Source organism: Pogonomyrmex barbatus, unplaced genomic scaffold (genome assembly GCF_055798465.1).
Source record: "Pogonomyrmex barbatus isolate J1 unplaced genomic scaffold, ASM5579846v1 scaffold4, whole genome shotgun sequence".
NCBI lineage: Eukaryota > Metazoa > Arthropoda > Insecta > Hymenoptera > Formicidae > Pogonomyrmex > Pogonomyrmex barbatus.
In genome coordinates, this window is record NW_028297138.1 from 12,230,738 (window position 1) to 12,252,972 (window position 22,235).

Consider the following 22,235-nt stretch of genomic DNA (forward strand, 5'->3'; position numbering starts at 1 on the left):
TCTTTACGCGCGATGGATCAGCGCGTAATCGGAGATCTCGATTCTGTTTGCTCTATGGGAAGTAAGCGTTTAACGCTGAACGCATTGCGCGGATTGCCATTATATCTTCGGCGTCTGTAGAAGTCTATGGTGAAGAATCATTTCGAATCTTCTCGACTGTATAACGTGATAGTCGCGAAGCGATTATTTCGGTCTTATCGGTGATACACTCGGTGCGCAAATACCATCGAAACGCGAGGGTGGAAATGACGAAAGGATGCGTGAGAGCGGAAAATAAGATCAATTTCGTTGTGCGTTCATCGATCGTGTATAGTTTCTCTTTTTCTTTTCCTCTTTTTTATACATATACTCTCTCTCTCTCTCTCTCTCTCTCTCTCTCTCTCTCTCTCGCACGCGCGCGCGCGCGTCACTGTCGTCATGTCGTCGAGAGACGGCGGCTCGGTCAAATGTCGAGACTTTTCGCTCTTGTCGACTCCACGTCGTGTATTCCCGGCACGCCGCGGAAACAGTGGCGGGTTTATTTTCCGCGGAAAATCACAACGTGTCCGGATAACGCCGGTTATCGCGCGGCACGCTGAATACAATGTCTCGAGTACGGAGAGAAGGATCGGAAGCTGCCTTGCCTCCTGGCTGGAACGCCATATAAATGTGCATTTGCCGCACACGATCGCAAACTCGCGTTTTGAGGGCCCAGCGCCGCCGGCAAGAGGGTGTATAAGAAAACGACAGTGTGATATGGGAGAGGGCGACGTTTACTTCCAATTCGGAGAAATCGAATCTTCCTCCATGGGGATTTCAAGCGCGAAACAGTAAAAATCGAGTATGATTTAATATGTATCAATGTAAACGTTATGTATTCTTATAAATATACCGAAAAGAATGGAAAGGTATGCACACACGTGAGATTCCCGTATGCAGAATTCTCCGAAACGAAACGTTCCCGAGCAATCGCCGTTCGCGAGCAAGGCAATAAATTCAAATTTTATTGAATTATACAATAGGAGCCAGGAAGATCGTTTAAACTACACGCGAATGCTTTCACGATCGGCAACGTTGAGTTTTGCGAGATTGTTCCAGCCGATTTTGTATATACAGACTGCAGAATACAGCAGTCTTAAATAATAAAACGTGGTATTGAGAAAGTTTTCGGCCTATTACAATTAGTCGTGAATATATATATATATATATATATATATATATATATATGTCGTAAAATGTTTTTATAAGAAAAGAATATCTTTCTAAATGTCGCTCAAAGGCTACGGTGGTAATTATTCTTTAAATATTTTATTGCTTGTCTCTCAAAGGTGAAGTCTATATTTTATCTTGAATATAAGAAATAATTTCAAGCAGTTATATTATTTTAAATAATTTTAATATTCTCATAAAATCTTTTACGACATCTACTTGAGAAGATATCTAGCTCCAGTTTAATTATGGCAATTATTCAGGTTTTAATTATTCAGATTTAATTATTCTTTCAATTAATCTCATATTATATTTGTCTGTAATATATGAACATGGAATTATACAACGCATCCCTATCGTGCGGATATATGCGCGAATTCGCATTCATTATTTGAACGTGTATAACCAGTGAATCGCGTGAATAATTTTGCGTGCCGATTTCGCATTGGCGTTACTATCAAATTTCCGAATATATGTGTTGTCTTTGATACTCGTTAATGCATAAGCGGCTTATGGAAAACGTGTATGAAATGTTTCTGCATAGAGAAATATAGGCTACAAAGACTTTTATATTTATGAGCACGACTGCAAAAAGACGCTTCTAAAGCTCATTACTTTCTATTCTTTCAAATAACATTATTACCGCATTTTGCGTTACATTTCGTGAAATGTAAATTGCGCATATTTCCCTATCTCTATGATAATATTTATTATACAGAATATTTATTTCTTTATTTAACTTTTGTATTAAATTGTGATGTTTAGATGTTTGAACAATTTTTTACATTTTATTTTTTTGACAAAAATATCGGAAAGTCAATTTGCGATTCAAAATTCTCATATAAATTTATCAAAAAGATTTGATTAAAAAAAGGAATATGCGTGCATGTTTTTCGAATCGATTTCAAGATACATGTTACTGTCGGAAAATATATTTAGACCTTTGTATTATCGCGATCACCAATTCTGTCTGTACTAAGACCCTCCATTAGGGTCCGACTATACTACGCATGTTATGTAAGGGCAGTACGTTGCACATGTAAATTGCAGTTCCACCAGCTTTGCTCAACGTCGGATTCGATACTCAGGCCGGTCCGTGTTATGGTTAAGCTTGTCTTAAATGTGGCAACGAAATTTCTACCCCTGGTTACATCAGATTACGGGATACGCACGGATATTAGCGCAGATACAATGCGCGGAGGGAATTCCATGAGCATACGTTTGTGCGGCAAATATTTTGATACATGACAATGTTTAATCTCGCAAAGGAAATTGATCGCAAACAGCGATCGATTTAAAAGCGTAACGTTGAATATTCAGCGACATTAATGATGCAGCGGGCATTGGAAAGTTACACAATTTTAATTGAATATTTAATTATCGTTTTAAAAAGTCGAATTTTTGAAATTTTCGTGCACGATTTTTATTCCCCCCCACCTTCCTCTCCCACCCTTCTTTCGCGGCGTTGACCTCAATACCGCGTTCTGTTTTACATGGCGTTACACGTTAGAGTTTAGATTGATGGCCGCGTTTAATCGTGATTTATCTCCCGGCCGTTTAAGGCCCTAAACGGCGGCAATGAATTCTGTAACCAGCGCCCAATTACAGCCATCCAGTGCACGGGCCAACACTTGCGCATGCACTTGCGCGCCTTCGCAACAAGCGGATGCATTTGTCGTTGCCAGGCTTTTACGGCTTCGCAACCGCACCGGATGTTCTTCGTGTTGAGTACCATGAGTATTTTGGGTCCGCGGAGACAAATGATGCGTTTCATCATCCCACCCCTCGATCGCGGATGTACGCCGACCCTCGCCGTCGGGAACGGTGGTGGTGGTAGTGGTAGTAATCCCCCTCCAATTTTCGAATGTAACTACAGCACCTTTTCCCGACAACGATCCGTCACTCGACGTTACGTCACCGCGTGAAAAACATTACGCGCGATCTTTTATCAGCTCACGTCGTGCTACCTCTTGCCGTTTCCCCTTCATTTTTCCTCGGTCGCAAATCATGCGTCGCAAATCATGACACTCGTAAGTACATTTGATTCATGAGGGGAAGACGAAACTCAAAGCTTTAGTCGTAAAGATCTGAGCGCAGATACGACGTAACAAAAGTAAACGAGGCCTAAATGGGATTTAGAAGTTTGCTTTTTCAGTTAGGAAGGAAATTTGAGATATACAAGTAATGCTAGATTTCGAAATTTTTCTAATTAGAACCTCATTCGAACATTGATTAATTCGTGAAGGAAAGAGAAAAGAAGGTAAAGAAAGAAGAAACATTGACAAACTACATAAGAAGTTAAATATTCTAAAACCATGCTATCGAAAATCGAAGCGGAGATCACTTTTACGGTACTATTCGACAATGAATATTTTACATTTCCGGCCAAATAGGTCTCTTTGTCACTCTATCCGTATCGATTCTCTCGCATTTCTTTCCGTTACCACATACTCCTTGGCTTCCTGGTTTCCCTCGTTGAAGGCAATACGAGAACCTCGAGTGATACTTTACACCGGCTCTTAGCGAGCGCATCCTAATGGAATATTTGCGGAGATCCTTCCTTTTTCAAACCCTTTATCGGAGAGTCGATTCTCCCTTTGAACACGCTCGCGTTTGCGTTTCTCTTAGCAAGGTAAAATCGTGGTGATTTATCGGTGTGTGTGAGTGAGAGAGAGAGAGAGAGAGAGAGAGAGAGAGGGGGGGGGGGTGGAACTTACAACGCGGCTTAAAAAGATCGCCGCCGTCATGGCGACGGTAGGCGACAATGGGCCCAAAAACGGTTTAATACCGGCGTATCCGTATATACGCGATATGATCTATTGTTTCCCAAGACGGGCAAGAATATAATACCACCGGTGATTTATCGCTCCGTTATTCGACCCCGCGCACGCCTCTGTGTTTTCGACAAAGTGGCGAACACTTCAGTTTCGCAACTCGTAAATCTGTAAGACGCACATATCTAAAATCATTCGATCTATATCGCAATAATAGTAGAAGGATGGGCGCCAGTAAAATTGATTTATGATTATCATTTTATTTGTATGAAAAATATTCAATAACAATATTTTCGAAAGAACGGTCAATCTATTTTATACCATTTGTCATATATGTCATATATTTTAAATAAATTTTAAATAAATTAAATATCGAAAAAAAAATTCTAAATATGTAAATATTTTTAAAAGGTTTTGTTGAATCCATTTGAGTTTATTCCTTTAATTATCTATTGTTGGCTCGTTATACATTGCAAATTAAGATTTCTTTCCAGACTTACTTTACTTACACAAATAAAATATTTATCACAGATGATATAAAAGCTTCGTCGTTTGATGTTTATCTTTATTGCTTTACTTCTTTTTGTTGTTTTTATTCTCAAGTTTCTTCGTGATAAGAGATTCTTTTGGAATAATTATGGGCGGGGGAGGTCCTGGTTCCGGTAACGGTATATAATTTCGCGGTGATTTGAATTCCACCTCAAGACTGTGTATCATATCGTCGAGGGTGATTTGTCTTGTTGTCTTTAATAATAACAGTTCTTCTTCCGGTTTTTTCGGCGGAAGTATTTGATCGTGTATCACGTTGATTCTTGGACAACCTTTTTTACATTTTTTGCCTTGTAAAAAATATATATATATATTTTTTTTTTATAATAAATTTAATATATTATAATGTATTTCAATTTTTTAAACAAAATTGTCGATAATATTTTTATTCGAATTAATAATAGCATAGCAGTGAAATAATAATAGTGCATTTTTATATTTATTTTTATTTTTGTATTATTTCTGCTGTTTATAAAAATATTTTACCATATTTATCCAAACAATTAACGTCAATGATAGGTTCGACAGCTTGTTCGTCCACGCGTTGAACGCGTCTCTCTTTGGGTAATTTAACGGTTAAAATGTTATTGTCAATCTCATGTGATACTTTATCATATTCCGTATTAGTTGGACACACTGCATAACGATTCATGATTCTCGATTATTAAAGATTCTTTGATTTTATTTTTATTAATATAAATAAAAATTTTGTCGTTTAAGGTTATTTAAAATAATTCGGGCATTTGAGAGAGAGACAAGTTCACGTATTTAACATTAATATGATGTACAAATATTCATCTTGATTGTCTCGTCTTTTTATGTCGTACGTCGAACTTTGCATCTTATATGTCAGTTAGATCTTTCAATGAGAATTTAAATTACTTTCCCGTGGTTTCTGGCATATTGCTTTACGATCCGGCCTCACTGTTCTTCAAATTGATTATCACGCTTGAAAACACAATAGTAACGTTACCGTCTGAAGCTGTGTTTAACAAACGGCACGAATTATTCTCAGAGTTGAAATTTTTATATGTCAAGTGTACATAAAGAGAAATATCTGCGCGAGCGAAGTGCTTTTCTTCCTTCTGCCTTGCCTCGCTACATAAAGACGGCGCGGAAATAAGGAGAAAGAAAGTATATAAAAGCGAAATGCAGATGAGGAAGGACTGTAAAGACGGGGACGATTCCACTTTCCCGTGGAACTGCAAGGCTGGAAGAAGCAACGGGGTGGTCGGTCGCCGGGAATAGCTTCGCTGTTTTCACTCGGAAATTTCTTCTGGACACAAGAAGACGATGCCGGGGAGAGCTCCAACTCCCCCCGTCCGTTTCGAGAGCTTTCATTGTTTCGTTCTCTCCCTGACATTTGCCGGTATTGTGGCGAAAGGAGCCTGCCGCGTCATCTCGTGGAGTGCGTGGAATCGTACTTCATAAATAGATATGCAAATATTGTCTCAGTTTGGTTTGCCCGCGAAAGTTTCACCTCTGGCAAATATATACCCCATCGTTTCTTCTTCGCCGCCTCAACCCAACGCGCACCTTTAATTTTTCCCTCCTCGCTGTATTTCTGACACTTTCATTTTCTTTTTCCTTGTCTTTTTTCACTTCTCTTTTTTTTTCTTTTCGAGTGCGCGCCGTTAGGAGAACTTAATATTCTTGGCACCTAAACTTCTCCTTTGTTACGTAACTTCATAACGCTCTTAATGTCCGCGCTTTTAAGAGATATAATATTTCAGTTTTTTCCACTGACTTCTTTCTCTCTCTCTCTCTCTCTCTCTCTCTCTCTCTTTCTTTCTCGCTCGCGACATTGTCGTTTTCTACGCGCGCGACGACGATCGTTTTTCTGAAAACAAAGCTTTTTCCAAGGAAATCTACTAAATGCATAGTTATATATACATCTGGAACATCTGGCGAAATAAAACATTTTTCATGAAGTAACATGTCCACATATATATGTATGTATGTGTATAGGTATATACACATAGTACATATATGCGGAGGAATGGTGTCGTCACGTCGATTGACGAGAAAGAATGGACAGAAAGAATAGAAGAGGGGACAGGGAGGGGACGGGACTATTTGGACGAACTCAAAAATTCCATCAATCTCCCCGCTCATTCTCGGTCGCGATATTCGACGTGCTCTATCATGGAGATATGCTTCATACGGTCGAAGTGATATGCTAATATTATGCGGCGCTTTCATAACGCGTGTGGGACCGAGCGTGTTTTACTTTCATGAAGTACTTGGTTTGGTTAATATTTTCGGACAGGAAACTTTTTCTTAACGGTCAACCAGGCACGATAACCCAATAACTCCGGAATCGATTGTTACCGATGTATAATCAGCCTTTAAAACATCCTTCTTTAAGACAGCGCGACGAACGTCTCAGGTCGACTTTGGCATGTCGCTTTGTGCAAAGTCGCTGAAAAGTTCGGGCTGTTAAACTTTTAATCGGTAATCCGGCGGGAAGTCTCTCGCACACAGGTCGGAATGCAGCGGCAAGTTTAGCCCTTTAACTTCCGAACTTCTTCTCGCCATTTAAGTAACCGACTCGACGTAAATACCACCCTCCTCGAATTCGCTCATCGACGCAGTTCGCGCAGCAAGTTTAGAGAAATATTGTTTAATTCCTATGATAAAAGCGCTCGCAATAGTTTGCCTCAGTCTGCACTATTTATTTTTAATTCCTTTGTGAATTCTATATTTATTTTACGAGTTTCCCCTTTTCTGTGGTCTCTCTCTCTCTCTCTCTCTCTCTCTCTCTCTCTCTCTCTCTCTCCCTCCTTCATTTCTTGTGCTATCGAAATACTACGTTATTTTGCCTCTAATATAGAATCTCGATACGAGAACTCTGAATTTCGGGTTACGGGAAACTAGTTAACGTCACGTAACCAGTACGTAGTTGGCTGGCTAGGCATTTACAAACCCAGTGCTGCAGGCTACACATCATGCTTCGATGGCTAATGTACATCGAATGCACATCGATGGTTTCAAATCATTGACTTGTTGATTGTTAGCTTTACCAATGTTGCTCTCTTGATGTCTGTTAAAATGTTACGTATAGCATCGTCGAGATTAATATTAAAATTCTAAATACACATTTAATTTAATTGTACAGGTAATGCTGCATTCGCTTCTGTAAAGCAGAATTTCGAATGATCGAAAATAATCATATGAGAGTAACGTTGAACGTGATCGTGCAAATCCTGAAAACGTCGATTCACTCTCTTGAATAATCGTGCGCTAATAATTATGGGACATTAATAATTGCTTGTACCGTCAAGCCATGTTGCTGGCTTAATGCTTCGTTTAACTTATTTCGATCAAACATTACACGCATGATTTATTAACAAACGTTAAATCAATTGCGTTACAAAGGTATAATTTCGAAATAATGTACCTGATTGAAAATCCGAAAAATACAGGATTCACGCTATGGTACATTATATTCGTCGATTTATAGTACCTAACCAAGCTTTCGGCGCGAATTAATACAAACGTAAAGCAGATTATCGTTGTTATCCCTGGTTTGCAATAAAATTGCATTTTCCACGCGCCCCGTTGCAAATGTAATCGTTAATCGCGAGCGACAAGCGCCGCGAGTCAATTCAGGCGTGAAAAATTTATTTCTTCTAAAGTGGGTCGAGCGAAATCGGCGAGATACAAATTATGATCGACTGTTCTTACCGACGATCGCGCGATACACGACGTGTACCATGGCGTTTGTTGCGCCGAATAAATAACATAGCAATATTTACCGGGCTTTTCGATATTGACACAATATATAATATTAAAACGAATTTCAATTTACGTTTCTGACGTCTCGCGACAGTTTTAATCATGGTGTGTAATACTTGTTTTCCCGATTACCTTTCGCATCAACGACCGTTTATTTTCGAGGGAATCTAATATACTCCCAGTGATGGTTTCTATTTCGTTGAACGTGCGGATGGAACTACTTCCTTTCCACTACTGTCCGTGGAACTTCGTATCTCTTGTCGAGTATCCAATGCACGACGGAGACTATTTCAAGAAATAAAACGTCAGAGAATTAAGTCCCCGGGAACTTTTGTATAAACACCAAACATCTCTTATGATACTATGTAAAGTTTAAGTTGAGAGGTACGCAGAGAAAAGCCTCCACTTTCTTCTTATATTTTCTTCGGTAGAAATACGTCCAGTGTGTATATGATTTCTGAAAAATAATACATAAATATGTAATATCAAAAATATTAAATGAAAAAGGGTACCGATGGGTGATTGTTTAATGTCAAAGTTGATCGAGTGCGACTATTCGTTCGTTCTTCTACAAGTATTGATCGCAAAAGATATATTTCAGAGAAAACAAAGCAAAACAAGAAAAGGAAATCACGCGGTGACGTTTTATTTCTCGGTAACTTATTATTCGGTCAGACTTCGTCGCCAGATCTCGTGGAAATCCACCGATGTGTTATTTTGCGAATAAATAGAACGCCGTCGCGACGGATATCGCGATACGTGCTATCGCTCAACGTAATAGGTTCATCACTTTGCATAGGAGAGAAGATGCGTGAAAAATATATTTGTCCCGGACTCGCGTAGCCCCGAGGTAACATTTGTCGTTGCTGCAGTACGTAGTACGCAGACAGAAGCTACTTCGGAAAGTTCAGTAGTCCCATCGCAGTCCCGCAGCCTTTTTTTATCGCGCCGACGAAACTACTGCTTGTTATGTTTCTCCCGTGTTTTCCGTATATCCGGGGCATCATAACTTCCGCAAATAGTCCGCAAGTCCGTACTCTCATGATTTCGCGCGACGTTGGAGTAGTTACAATGTAAATGTGATCCGGCGAAACAGAAATGAGAGAGAGAGAGAGAGAGAGAGAGAGAGAGAGAGAGAGAGAGAGAGAGAGAGAAACGAAGAAATGCGAAAACGGAGTAAACCAGTGTTTCAAAACTGTAATTGTGCGAGCTTTTGCATTACCGAAATGAAATTGGATAGTTAGTACTAGCGTTATGAAAGGAGAGATCTCTGAAAACATATTTTATCTGAAAAGTTAAAAAGATGTTCTCTTTAAATAGAAATTGAGCATTGATATAATTTGATAATGCCATATAAGTAATATATTAATTCAATGTATAATTTATGTATAATTTATAGCATACGTTTATTGAATAATGCACTAATATATGCTCCGAAAACTATTGCGAGTTTATATGATATTTGCATTCGAGGCGGGAGCGAATTTACGATGTCGCGTAGTGAATTCGACTGCTGTTTTAATCAATGCGAGGGTAGCTTTCGGCTCAATGAATGCAAAGTTTTAGGACCCAAAGACGGTGCTAATCAATTACCGCACTTCTAACGCAATATCTTTATTGAGCTACTACTGCAGGACTTCCGTTTAATTGGAATTTTCTCTCCATAATTTAAGAAATTATTTTCGCGTAATTGTTCGTTACGGCTTATTCATTATGACGAAGGAAGAAATCGTTTCCCGTTCGATGCTATTTGTTGCGGAAGAATGGAACAATTTATTGACAATTCGATGAAAGTAAAATCGGCTACTTATCGGATTAAAAAATTATTCATCGCCAATAACGAACTACATTTCCATTCATTATCAACTGAAATTATTTTATTGAAATTATTTTCATTCTTATATTTTGTTCCGGCGATTCGTAATTATTCAATCGTAGTCCCACGATTTATACGATTAATATAATAACGATATTGCATAAATTTGGGTTACTACATTAACAGCCACTTTCCATGTGGTGGCTCATCAATAATGAATGTCTAGACTCGTGGTCGCCGAGGTCACTTTGATTACCACCACACATTTAACGTTCACGTGCTATTATTACGTAATATAAAAGAACAGTGACACGGGAATGTAGAAAATGTATTATACTTTAATAAAGACGCCACAAGTTTTATATATGCCAAGAATATTTCTTATAATTTCTCGTACATGGTGGATATTATAATTTTTACTCTTAATTACACATTTAATTAGTGAAATAAATATTATAGTTAGTTAAAAATATATCAAAGCTAGAAATTAAAAATAAAATATATGTACATATAAGTAGTACGAACAACAAAATTAATATTTTTTTATAGCTATTTTTGGTCAAAAGTGTCCGAAGAAAATTATCAATTTCTGTTTATTATCAATTGCAACTCACGCGAACGGTCTTCTACTTTAATTAATTTCGAAGACTTGTGATTTTGCACGCGGCGCCGTTAAAACAGCGGGTGCGGCCACGCCAATTACGAAGGTAAAAAGTCGGTTGCCCGTAATTAATCTCGGACCGTTTCCCCTTTTTTCCGTTTTTCCTTATTAAAGCTGGCAAGGCGACAAAGGGAACGTGAATCAACTGTTTTTCGAGGTACGTGCAAGTATTTCGTTCGTGACGTTTTACGAGGTTAGTCGAGCGCGGTTCTCTAATACAACGAGTGCTCGCGAACTCTCCTATTTTTATAAAATCGGAATAGAATGAAAATAGAGTGAAAATAATTCGAACATGCGTTTTACGACCCTTTGAAACTGCAACCACTCATAGCAATATCGAGAGCCATCGAAGATTAAAAAAAATTGCTTTATACAAGTTTTATAGCTTTAAGCACGCAGTAAAAAATATTGAAAAATAAATATTATATTTTCGATGTATAGTTTTCGATATCGCGCGTGTAAAATTTTCCGGAGATTGGCTTTTACCATTAATAAACAATCTGTCTACAATGGGTACAAAGAGTCGCATTTATTTTACATAAGAGATTATTTTCGCTCGTTGCATATAGAAACACTAAGGTGCGTTTGTTCAGCTGGGAGGGAGAGCACTTCTTCGTGAGTATCGGACCTCTGAGTAGCCGAACTAGAGGGTGAACGAGAGAAGGAAGGAACGAATTGAGGTAGGGTTGCTCAGTGCGTGACAAACGAGGCTGTTTATCTGAGCCTCCTACACATGGATAACGAGGCGCTTCAAATCTTTCCGTGGCATACTCAGGTCCCTTCCGCCAGTGAGCCTCGCCCTTTTCGCCCCTATCTTCTTACTGTCGTCACGGTCGTACGTCTTCTCAAATAGACGACGAAAATTGCGTACTTTAAATACACCGACTGCCCCTTAATTCGCGAGTCGGCCGTCGCGTCTAATTGACGCGGTAATTAGCGACAAGACGGTCTATTTGGTGATTAGCGAAAGGGCGACTTACCGCGCGTAACTCGTGGAGAGGAATGCTCATTACTCTCGTGCATGTCGACGTAAGTAGTTCCGAGGAATATGACATTCCTGTGTCAAGAAAGGCGTGGGATTACCTTAGACGTTCTTCTTAAATGTCACACTTTCCTTATTATTTATTATCTAGCTTATCTCTCAGGGACGTTTCCATTTCTTATGTTGAAATTTTAATTATTAAAATAGAATTAATAAAATTTTAATATCATTATCGAGATAATGATATTTTAAACTCTTGGAGGTAATTGTGATAAACGAAATCTCAGCTCAGTTTGCAACGTTGATAAGTTTTCATTATTTCATGTCATTTTATACTTTAAAAATAAAGAAATTTATAAATCTTCAAATCGAATTAAAATATTACACTGTTGGAAAACGAGGATGGAAAATCGAATGGTTCTCAGATTGTTCGAACGAAATGCACGAAATTTTATTAATTTTGAAATATCTGCAGTGATTTTTTTCCTTGTGGGTCACTCGTTCACATGACCGAGACTAACGAGATTCAATCTTTTTGTACAAAATTTTTTCACAAAGAGCCGCATGACGGAAGCGGTTAATGCTCATCGATCATATAGGCGATGGATACGATCGTGAGAGAGAGAGAGAGAGAGAGAGAGAGAGAGAGGGGGGGGGAGAGAGAAAGGTAGAGAGAACGAGAGGAGGGTCCTGTAATCGACGGCAAATTGAATGGACGCATGGACGGCGGCCTGACATTCGGGCGTCCTTTAAATTCGAATCTTTTTTTATCGTCCCCTACTCCCCGGTGGTCCGGTGAATTTTAATATACGTACCGACGCGACAGCTCTCACGGTAGAACGGCAGGATTTGAAGGTGTGGGAAGGACGGTCGTGCGGGAGGCAGTGCGATAATCCGCGAATAAATTCTGCCGCTGCGGGCTTCTCTTGACATGATGGTAATTTATGCGATATTCCATCGTCACCGATATCGAGAGCGACGTTCCTTAGATCCTGTTATTGCAATTAATTAGACAAGCTTTATCTTGCTTTATCTTTAAATTGCACAGTATTTTCTTTTTTTCCAAAATAATATTTAAAAAATAAATTAATTATTGAGTTAGGGATATTAATTTTTGATTATCGTAAGAACGCGACTGGAAGCGTGAGCAAAAAGATGTAATGTTTTGTATACTCAAAAAAAAATGAAACAAATAATTTATCTTTTTTGATTCGTCCACGATTTTTAGTCATGTATTGTACAGACGTAAAGAAAATGTTAATGAAAATGAAAAAAGAATAGTAGACGATAATCGAAAAGGCTGAATTATTTGCGGAAAAGAAAGGATAAAGAGAATTACGAAACAATAATCGATAGGGCGAATGGACCAAAATAATTGACTATCGTAACATACGGCATACGATACGATACCGCAAACAAAAATATCTATGGGTGAATCGAAAAAGGTACTTTGATTGCCTTTTTTGGACCTTTTCGTCCAAAGTCTGAAGCAGATAAGGAGATAGTCCTCGATAACAACATCCGGAGCTTTAAGTAAGTGCTCCATTCCTCTTCAATACGCTTTTCCCCGTCTCTCTTCACTTTGAGCTTTTTCCGTTAAATCTTTTGTGATGTCCTCAATGTCGTGATCTCTATTGGTTATTGGTTTTGCTCGAAATCTAACACTAACATCAAAAGCAGTATAGACTTCATTTATAATCAATTGTTTTTCCAAAACTATAAAATATTGCGAAGTCGAAAAGATCTAGTAAAATTAAAATTATATTTATTATATTAATGTCATTACAATATGATTGATGAGACATTACATCTCGATAAAAAAATGTGCCAGTGCCAAGTATTTTTTTGCATGTTGTAGTCGCGAAAATTTACGAGTTTGGATATGCAAATTGGCTCTATTTATCTTATCTGGGTTTCGTGAACGTTAGATAGCAAAAATCTCGCGCTCGTCGATGTGTCAGGAGGAAAATGTTCATAGAAAGGAATATTTGCCGGCGCATTGTCAAAGACAGATTTTTATTGGATATCGCGCACATAATATTCCGTAAGAATATTAAACTCGAGGCTATTTTAAAAATACGCTATTTTAAAAATATTAAATAATATATCCTTGCTGATTAATACGCGAAAACGTGATGTTACGTTAACGAAGTTGTACCTCGAAGTATTTAAACACTTTGTAAAACACTTTGTAGAGCCGGTAGTACACCGTGGGGAATGTAACAAATGAAATATCGCATCGGTACAAATTCTGGGCGCAGGTACAAAGGGAAGATACTATAAGTTAAACGAAGTATAACCGCGATGATAAAGTAAGCAAACACTTAATTGAAGTTATTCATACGTTTCATGCGATTAATTAATGAAACGTTCCGCGCGTAATACGGAAACTATGTAGCGTCGAGGCGTAATTTGGGGTTGCGTACAGCAGCGAGTTTAATTTAATCATATGGCATAGTTGCAATTTCCGATGTTCCATCCTATAGCTATATAAAATTTTTTTGTCAGTCACGCGAACGGAAAGTAACGTTAGGGAACAAGGTACTCGAAATGGATGAAGCTGTGGGCCTTAAAGGGCGCGCAGGAGAATGCCACGTCGTGGCGGATGGTCAAAGTTCGATAAATCATTTCGACGTTCGCTCCCTGATGACATCCGTCATCGATCATATCCGATACAGAAGGAGGAGATCGTTGACCCCGTGGTCACGGGGCGTATTCGAGACTGATCGATTATCGACCATAAGTACGGGCCCTTAATTATGGTCAATAACTTTGATGTGTGCCATGATGATAATGCGATTCACTTTGACGCATTCCCGGTAATGTCGCCTCAGAAATGTGTAATTGTAACGCGAATTGTAACGCGTGTAACCGTTGTTTATCAATACGTTTATTTACAGACCCCCGGTCTTTGACAGTAATTCGTGCATCGCAAATACGATAAATACAAACTGTTACATGTTAACTGACGTGCTTTCGGAGTATCCGCAAAACTTGCATGGTTCGTGGATCTCTGTAAACTGCTGTTTATTTTACCGTTTGTAGTAAGCATAACTTCCAACCAGAGGATGACTGTTATGAATATTTTTGAATACTTCTATAGCAAAAAATTGTCGATATTGTATAATGTTTTTTTTTAACGAGTGATGCTGATTTTAAATCATGCCGTTATTAAAATATCTTTGTTTTGGAAAGATACAGAGCATCTTTATTGACAGTTTTGCATCGCCTGCACGTTATTGAGATAATTCTCTTTTTCGCATTTGTTAATCTTGAATATGTCTTTGATATCACGCGAAGAAACGAGACACTTAGTATTAAAGCGGAAGATTCAGTCTTGAAAAGAAGAAGGGAAAAATATAATTTCTTGACGTGTCGTCTTAATTAAGGGAACACTCTCTGCTATTTCTCTGACGCCTTAATTAATCTGCGCCCGAAAGATACGCGGCAAACTACATTTGTAACATTCGTCGAAATGTAACGACGTGATATTTCAAACTATAACGATGACACGACGCGCGCGATATTTCATTTTCTTTGACGTGCAAAAATTGCGCGCGCCGCGCAAATGTATTCTTCGCGAAAAACGCGCTAAACTATTAGGTACAGCGGTATGTATGAGAGAAACCCGTGGTTAAGAAGAATTTCACTCAAAGTAACACGAGGAACGTTATTGTACGTAATATTTCTTTGGTGCATTCCACAGTATTAAATTCTTTTGCACATGTAAGAACACATTGTGCTCTACGCGCGATAAATCCCCGCGGAACGAAGTAATATTGGATACAGCAAGTGCTGACAGTTGGACATTATTTATGGAGAATGCTTTATTGTATTTACGAACGCGCTCATGTTTCTCTCCCGATCTTTCACGTATAAACCGGCAAGATTTCGATGTCCCGTTTTTAGTACGGCACTGACTCTGCATTATGCGTTGAAATATTGCTATCGTGATAGAAATGTCTTTTCTCTCCTATCGTCACAGTATATCTGTGTGCAATAGGAACATATTTAAATCGGCACGACGTTTGCCAATACAAGATAACTATCTTATGGAAGAATGCGGAAGTCGGCGTTTTTACTTTTATTCTTGGGATCTTTTAATCTTTCTTTCTTTTATATCTGTATAACGGTATTTGCGAAGTGCAATTTTAGTGAAATGTAAACGCAACTTGGCTTTCTCATTTATAAGGCTCTCATAACAATGTGCAATTAAATGTTCAAATGATCGTACTTTGCAAGGGAATCGGTAGATTTAATATTATCGATCTAACAATCTGATTCGAAGAACTAACAAAGACTGACGAATTACCGCCAGAAGCTTAAACTTAATTGAGTGCTGATGCTAATCTGGTTACGTTAGCCATTGCTTACATACACTCTTTCAATTTAGCTTTTTCAATTTATTCTCTTTGTGTGGATTCTTTGCGTTGTTCATTTGTCGAATTGGATTGGCTGATTAAACGATAATATTATTACATCGTAGCATCGTATTAATTAAAAAAAATTATAAGAAAAAAGAAAATTTTTTTGACAATTTTATTTAAAAATTGCACACTTATCGATAATAAAATCAATTTTTAATAGTTTAATTCTTAACGTTCTTAATTCTTTAACGTTTCTTCGAAAGATATGTTATTATAGAAAGACTACAATATTTCTATTTTTTTGACTGAAAAATTGAACAAATAATTTAAAGAAATGCATTTATTTATGCATTAATACAATTACTCAATATACTCGAGAATTGCCTAAAATGAATTGGTTTTCGGAAAGTATGGTTTACGAAGTCGGTGTACTAGAGAAATTAACGACATTCTGTCTCGGTGAACCGCACTATCGACCATTTACTTCCCGCGGGTGACATTATTGCAAATTAAACCACGAGTTACGCGGTATCGATATGTCACACGCACACACAGCTCGATCGCGGTACGAAATATTAACGCGTCGGACGAACGTGGCGGCTCTTACATTTATTTATTCGTCAGGTCTGCGGACCACGGACTCATTACTGCGGCGCATTATCCAAATTGCCGACATTTCCTAGCGCGTCACGGCTCCCCCCCTCCCCCATCCTCCCCGTCCTCGTACGCTCGTTTGTTGGCAACCTCTTTCACCACCGGAGGAGAGTTGAGAAAATTTATGGGATTCTTGCATGAGATCACTCGCAAACATAATCCTTGCTTCCTAAGACGAATGTCTCCCCGACTGCGGCGGTTCCATTCCTTTCGCCTTCTTGCACATCTCGCCTCTCTTTTGCTCCCCTCCCCCCCCCCCCTCCTCCCTTCTTTCCCCCGTGTTTCATCTGCGCGCGCTTCCGTGCTCGCTTCTGTTGATCGCTCGATCGCGAAACTTGCCGGCAATTTTACTGCGGAATTTGATCTGCGCGTTCTTGTAGTTACGTACACACATGTAGGAAATGTAACGACCGGGAGATTTCGAGGCAAACATATCTCCGCAAACAAATGAGATTAAATGCGAAGAGATCGATCTTTCTGTTACGCCGTCTATGTAACGCATCGTCGGTTTTCACAACATAGTAACGTAAAACATTGTTCGTTCTGACGTAATCCATCGCGCTCGTCTTTATGCTCTTTTAATAATTTTTACCATATTTTATCATATTTTATCGATCATGATTGTCGGCTGAAATTGATTGGTGTCGGAAGTTGTGCGACACAACGATTTAAACGATGTCCAAACCTATGGAGACTTACGAGTCTAACTATATATGAACCTCGCGGTTCGCAGCTAAAGTTACAGCTACGGAAATAAATCCGGTTTAGTCCCGCGGGAAGAGACAGATTTATTTCCAAGCAGAGCCTCGGACCGTTCAACTGCCCTCTCATCCTCCTGGTATCGCATCGGCAATTTACCACGATTCACCCTCTCTCTGTGGGAAAAGAACCGATTACGGCATATACTTCAAGTATCGGGTTTATTTTCACGTATCGACAACGGCGATCAGTTCTTATCTTCCTCGGTTTTTCGCATTCCTGTCAAATTCTCCTGCTGTGAAATTTAATATTCTATTAATATTGTAACATTAGTATAGAGCGCGAAGATGAGTATGAACACGTTTTTCGACGAGAATTTTTTACAACTTGCATTATTTTCTCCTGCTCGTAATTTCAAATAAGTAGTTTCAAATAGAAATATTCAATATACGAATGACGACAAAGCGGCAATGGATTTTCAAGTATTTGAATTTCTAATGCTTGTTTAGAATTTACATGTAGATGATATGCATATCACGCGGTGGTGCGAAACAAGTCGCTTTGTTCATCTGTAAGTCCGTGAAATGTTACCGTAGCTTTAGCCACTCTTTGCATAAACCATGCAGAATGGCGTTAAGAGACAGATTTATTCGTAGTTACACACCGTCTATTCCCCAACCCATTTATAGAGTTACATCAAGATATTCTTCATAGTAACCATAGTAACCGTGAATGCATTTCTGCGAAAATCCGCACGGAGAGCACATCATATTAATAACTAGAATTGGATACCGTCGTTTCTCGCGTTTATTTGTAACTTGAAATAGAAAAATTGTTCGCGTCAACACTCGACGCAATATCGGAATGTTCCTAGGACGTCGCGTCTGTAAGGACGAAAGAGCCGAGTGCCAGCCGAGCACTTTTATCGTCGAAATTTCCTTTTGCATCCGCCAAAATAACAGATTTACGGAACGGAATCCTCTACACAGCCTCGAAATGACGCCGGCAACCCTCGAAGGCATAGCAGGCAAATACATAGGTACCGCGAGAATGGAGACAACGGAGAGTTAAGGTGAAAGCCGGTGACTGTAGAGATACATATATATATATATATATATATATATATATATATATATATATATATATATATATATATATACACATACGGTTGCGACACACAACATTGCGAACGAAAGCCCGGGACCACATCTTTCCACCACATCTTCTTCGCGGTGAATGCCTCGCTACGTGTGATTAAGACTGGGCCGAGAGGGATGAAGCGAGGAAGGTCGAGAACATAAGAGGGGACATAGGGGCAGAACGTGAAGCCTCGCCCACTTAAGCCGTCCACAGTCCAAGATAAATCCCCCGACGTGATGCTCCTACTAACTAACGGGATTGTTCGAAATAGTGCGCTTAGTTACGAGCACGTTTTCGACGGTCATCTCTCTCTCTCTCTCTCTCTCGTTGTCATTGGACGTTTCGTGACCTCTCCCCCCCTCCTCCCTTCTCCCTCTCTCTCCAAGTCCTACAATAGTGTCTGCCTTCCCGTCTCCCTCTTGCTCTCTATTTATCTATCTTGATGTCGCGAGAGACGCTTATGCTGGAGCCACGATAGCGTTTTACGACGATGGCGGAGGTGGTGATGACGGTATTGTCGCGGTGAAGGTTTCTTGCGAGGGCGGGTCGCCCTCACCCACCGCCACGGAAGCGCGATTAGTTTTTGTGGGTCACTCGGTTGCGGTTGATGAGACGGAAACGTTCGTCTCAAGACCGTCGTGTTCCAATTACTCGAAGACCTAAAGCGGATGTCGCGTTGCCGACGACTACTCCCATGACCGAGGAAGACACCAGCGGCGTCGACCGACAGAGTTTGAGATTTACCGATCTCCAATTTGTCTCGTGCCGCGAACGTATCGCATGTATAGTAGTCGCGTGTGGCAAAGGTGTACAGTAGGTACGAGGGAAACGTAATATAGCGAACTTATATGACGAGCGTGTCAATTAAATCGGGGCGTAAACGGATTAAATCGCGACCTGCGTTAATTACACGATAAACACGAAACACGAGGATTTAGGGTAACAAGGCAATATGACGGAGTTTCGTCGCAGATTGCCCGACCGCGACGAATCCGACTGAGACGAATCCGTGTTCCTCGTTTTTCCTCGAAAACCCAGCTCGTTGTACCCAGCGTTACGCCGTAAGTCCGTCAAAATTCCATATCGGTTACTGTTCCGGGGATTATTCCGCCGAGGATGGTACGCGATGGAATACCGTGTGTCAGACAAATAATGAATACCGTGGGTGCACGGAGAGTTTCCAGTTACACAGTTTGATCCGGTAAACCCGCTTTACATCCAACTGCGTACTATTTCATCTCCGTGACGAGTATGCATTCGGATCTTAACTTTGTTACGGCGTTAGTTCAGTTGATTCCGGAACGCGAGCGCTTCGATGCAGGGGGCGTAATTGCGGCATTTTTTGCCCCGTTGTTTGCCGCGGCTCCGCCGCTCGCGCTTTTGCTCGCGAATGAAATGGAAACAACATAATTCTATACTTTATTTTATCTCGCCTGTCCGTTTTGGCGGCTGATTTCCGGACTGTATGAGTAGCACGCGCGTAATTGTTTACTCGTTACTTGGCTGATAAAGCGGAGTACAATAAACGAACTGACTGGGGGCGCGGTAAACGTGAGCAGCGTCAGGGTTTCGCCGTTTTATTTGAACCACCGTGCCGGTTTTGCGGCGACGCTCGTAAAAATGTAAATTTTATCGGACGATTAAACTTCCATGACCGCAATTAGTGGGCAAACACGGCAGCTAAAATTTATCCGTTTATAATTACGATTTATGCCGCGGCGAGCCGCAAGACGAGCTGCTTTTTGCGAAAATTTAGTCGTCGCGGTAAGATCGGAAAGAACTACGTACTGTCATTGCGTCACCGTAATTACGGCTCCTCGGATTAGTTCAAAAACTCGTTCCCGAGTCGTTAAAATTAAACTTTCTTAAGTCGCGGTACTTGTTGTTTAATGGCACGTGTAATCGGATATTCGAGACCCGACTTCGAAGGTTTCGGAGAGAGGGTGAACTTGCTATCGGTATTTACGAGGAAGATAATACCATTTTCTCTACTTAATACATTCAAATACGTTTATATTCCGATCTTGTGCGAAACACGCGAATATGTTTCTCCGTGCACACCGTATCGAGTTTATCAATTAATCAATGGTAATGTGTATTCAATATTTATATAGCGCTTAAGAGTAATCAGTTTAGAAAACTGATGAAGTGATCTTCCTCTCGCGATGTTCAATATTGATTAAGTTTTTTTCTGTTTGAGGCAAAAATTTAAACCATCGACACTTTTTCTCGTTCCCAATTCCGCGGGAATCCATCGGCGCCAAGTGGCGTTCGCCTCCTCGCAAACACCCTAAATGCATCTTTTCCCATTGCGAGTGAATCGCACATACAATACCGCGGCGTATGCTAATATAATTGCCGAGTATATAAGCAACCCGCTATGCAAATAGGCACCGGGAAGTTTTATGTCGCATAAAATGCAATTTAATCCGAGGAGTTCTCTTCTTGCAGATCGTTATCAGATATACCAATGGTAATTGTTATTAAAATATCGTTGGAATTTAATGAAGCCAAAAGATTAAAAAAAAAAAATGATTTATGTTTTCTCTTGTATGTAAATTTCTACAATTCCGGACGAGTAATTATATTTTTTTTGTTAACGTTATCATTCTCGGAAGTTATCTCACTGCCGGTACGAGATATCTTTAATTATACTCGCGTTATAAAACTTGTATTAAGTCTAAAGGGATTCAGCTTACATAGATAGAGCGAAAGAAAGTGGAATGTTTAGTCATGGAGGAAGCATCGTACGTTGTAATTAAATACGAATATACGAAAACCCGGACTGTAATAGTGACGTAGAGGCTAAGTAATACAATCCAATAACTCTAATTTCATACCGCGAATTGTACGGTATCACGCAATTAATTTCGGACAAAACGTAATCCGCGAGAATGTTTTTAAGTGCAGGTAAAACGAGGAGAGCGGTATATGAGGTAGATAAAAACCCGAGCCACCCAGCAGATACGCACATACGTATAAACAACACTTCATAATTAAAGAGAGAGCAGATTGCACGCTCTTGCGAGAAAAGCAAGACCGTTCGCATTATCATACACCGCAAACAAACAAGTAAATTCCTTGTCGGCATTTAATCTTCGTATCTGCTTAATGCATGCGAATGCTAAAAAATGCACCTAACGTTGCCCAACCCCAGTCGTTATTCAGCGTTACTCGCGTGATTCACGTTCCGACCGACCCCCCCCCCCCTCCCCCTCATTCTTCTCCCTCCTCCCTACGACGTAACTTCGCATTTCTTCTCCCTTTCTTTTTTATACTTGTGGTCCACGGATAAATCGACGACGACGAAGACGACGACGAGGAGGCTGATGACGGCGGCAGCGGTGGTGACGGTGGCGGATGGCCACACCATCCCTTTCGCCCGTTCCCGACCTTCTCTCTTCCCGCGATGTTATTATTTATGCACTGTGCGCGGTACGCGCCACAGCATAATTTTCTCGTCTATTTTTACCACCCCTCTCCCTTCTATCCCTGTGTCCCCGTAAGTGCGGAGGAGAGGCGAGACACGGCTGTGCCCGCGTCAGGAAAACTCCGGTCAGGACGAGCGGCCCGTTTCGCCCGACGCACATGCAGATGTAACCGCAGCTAAGCATGTTTTAATTATATGCAAGCGCAGGCAGGTCGGCAGGCTCTCTATGCTCACTGC

At 40.0% G+C, this 22,235-nt stretch overlaps 2 protein-coding genes across 3 annotated transcripts in view; one reads left to right on the forward strand and one right to left on the reverse strand.

Annotated features, from left to right (window-relative positions):
• The window catches only part of LOC105428487 (band 7 protein AGAP004871), a 186,866-nt gene that overhangs the window by 5,921 nt on the left and 158,710 nt on the right, over positions 1-22,235 (forward strand). The window lies entirely within an intron of this gene.
• Positions 2,679-9,311, reverse strand: LOC105428485 (uncharacterized). Its single transcript, XM_089080778.1, has 2 exons — positions 4,998-9,311; positions 2,679-4,801 (listed from the first exon to the last, which is right to left on the reverse strand). The coding sequence occupies exons 1-2, from the start codon at positions 5,161-5,163 to the stop codon at positions 4,536-4,538; spliced, it is 432 nt and encodes a 143-aa protein (XP_088936904.1). The 5' UTR covers positions 5,164-9,311; the 3' UTR covers positions 2,679-4,535.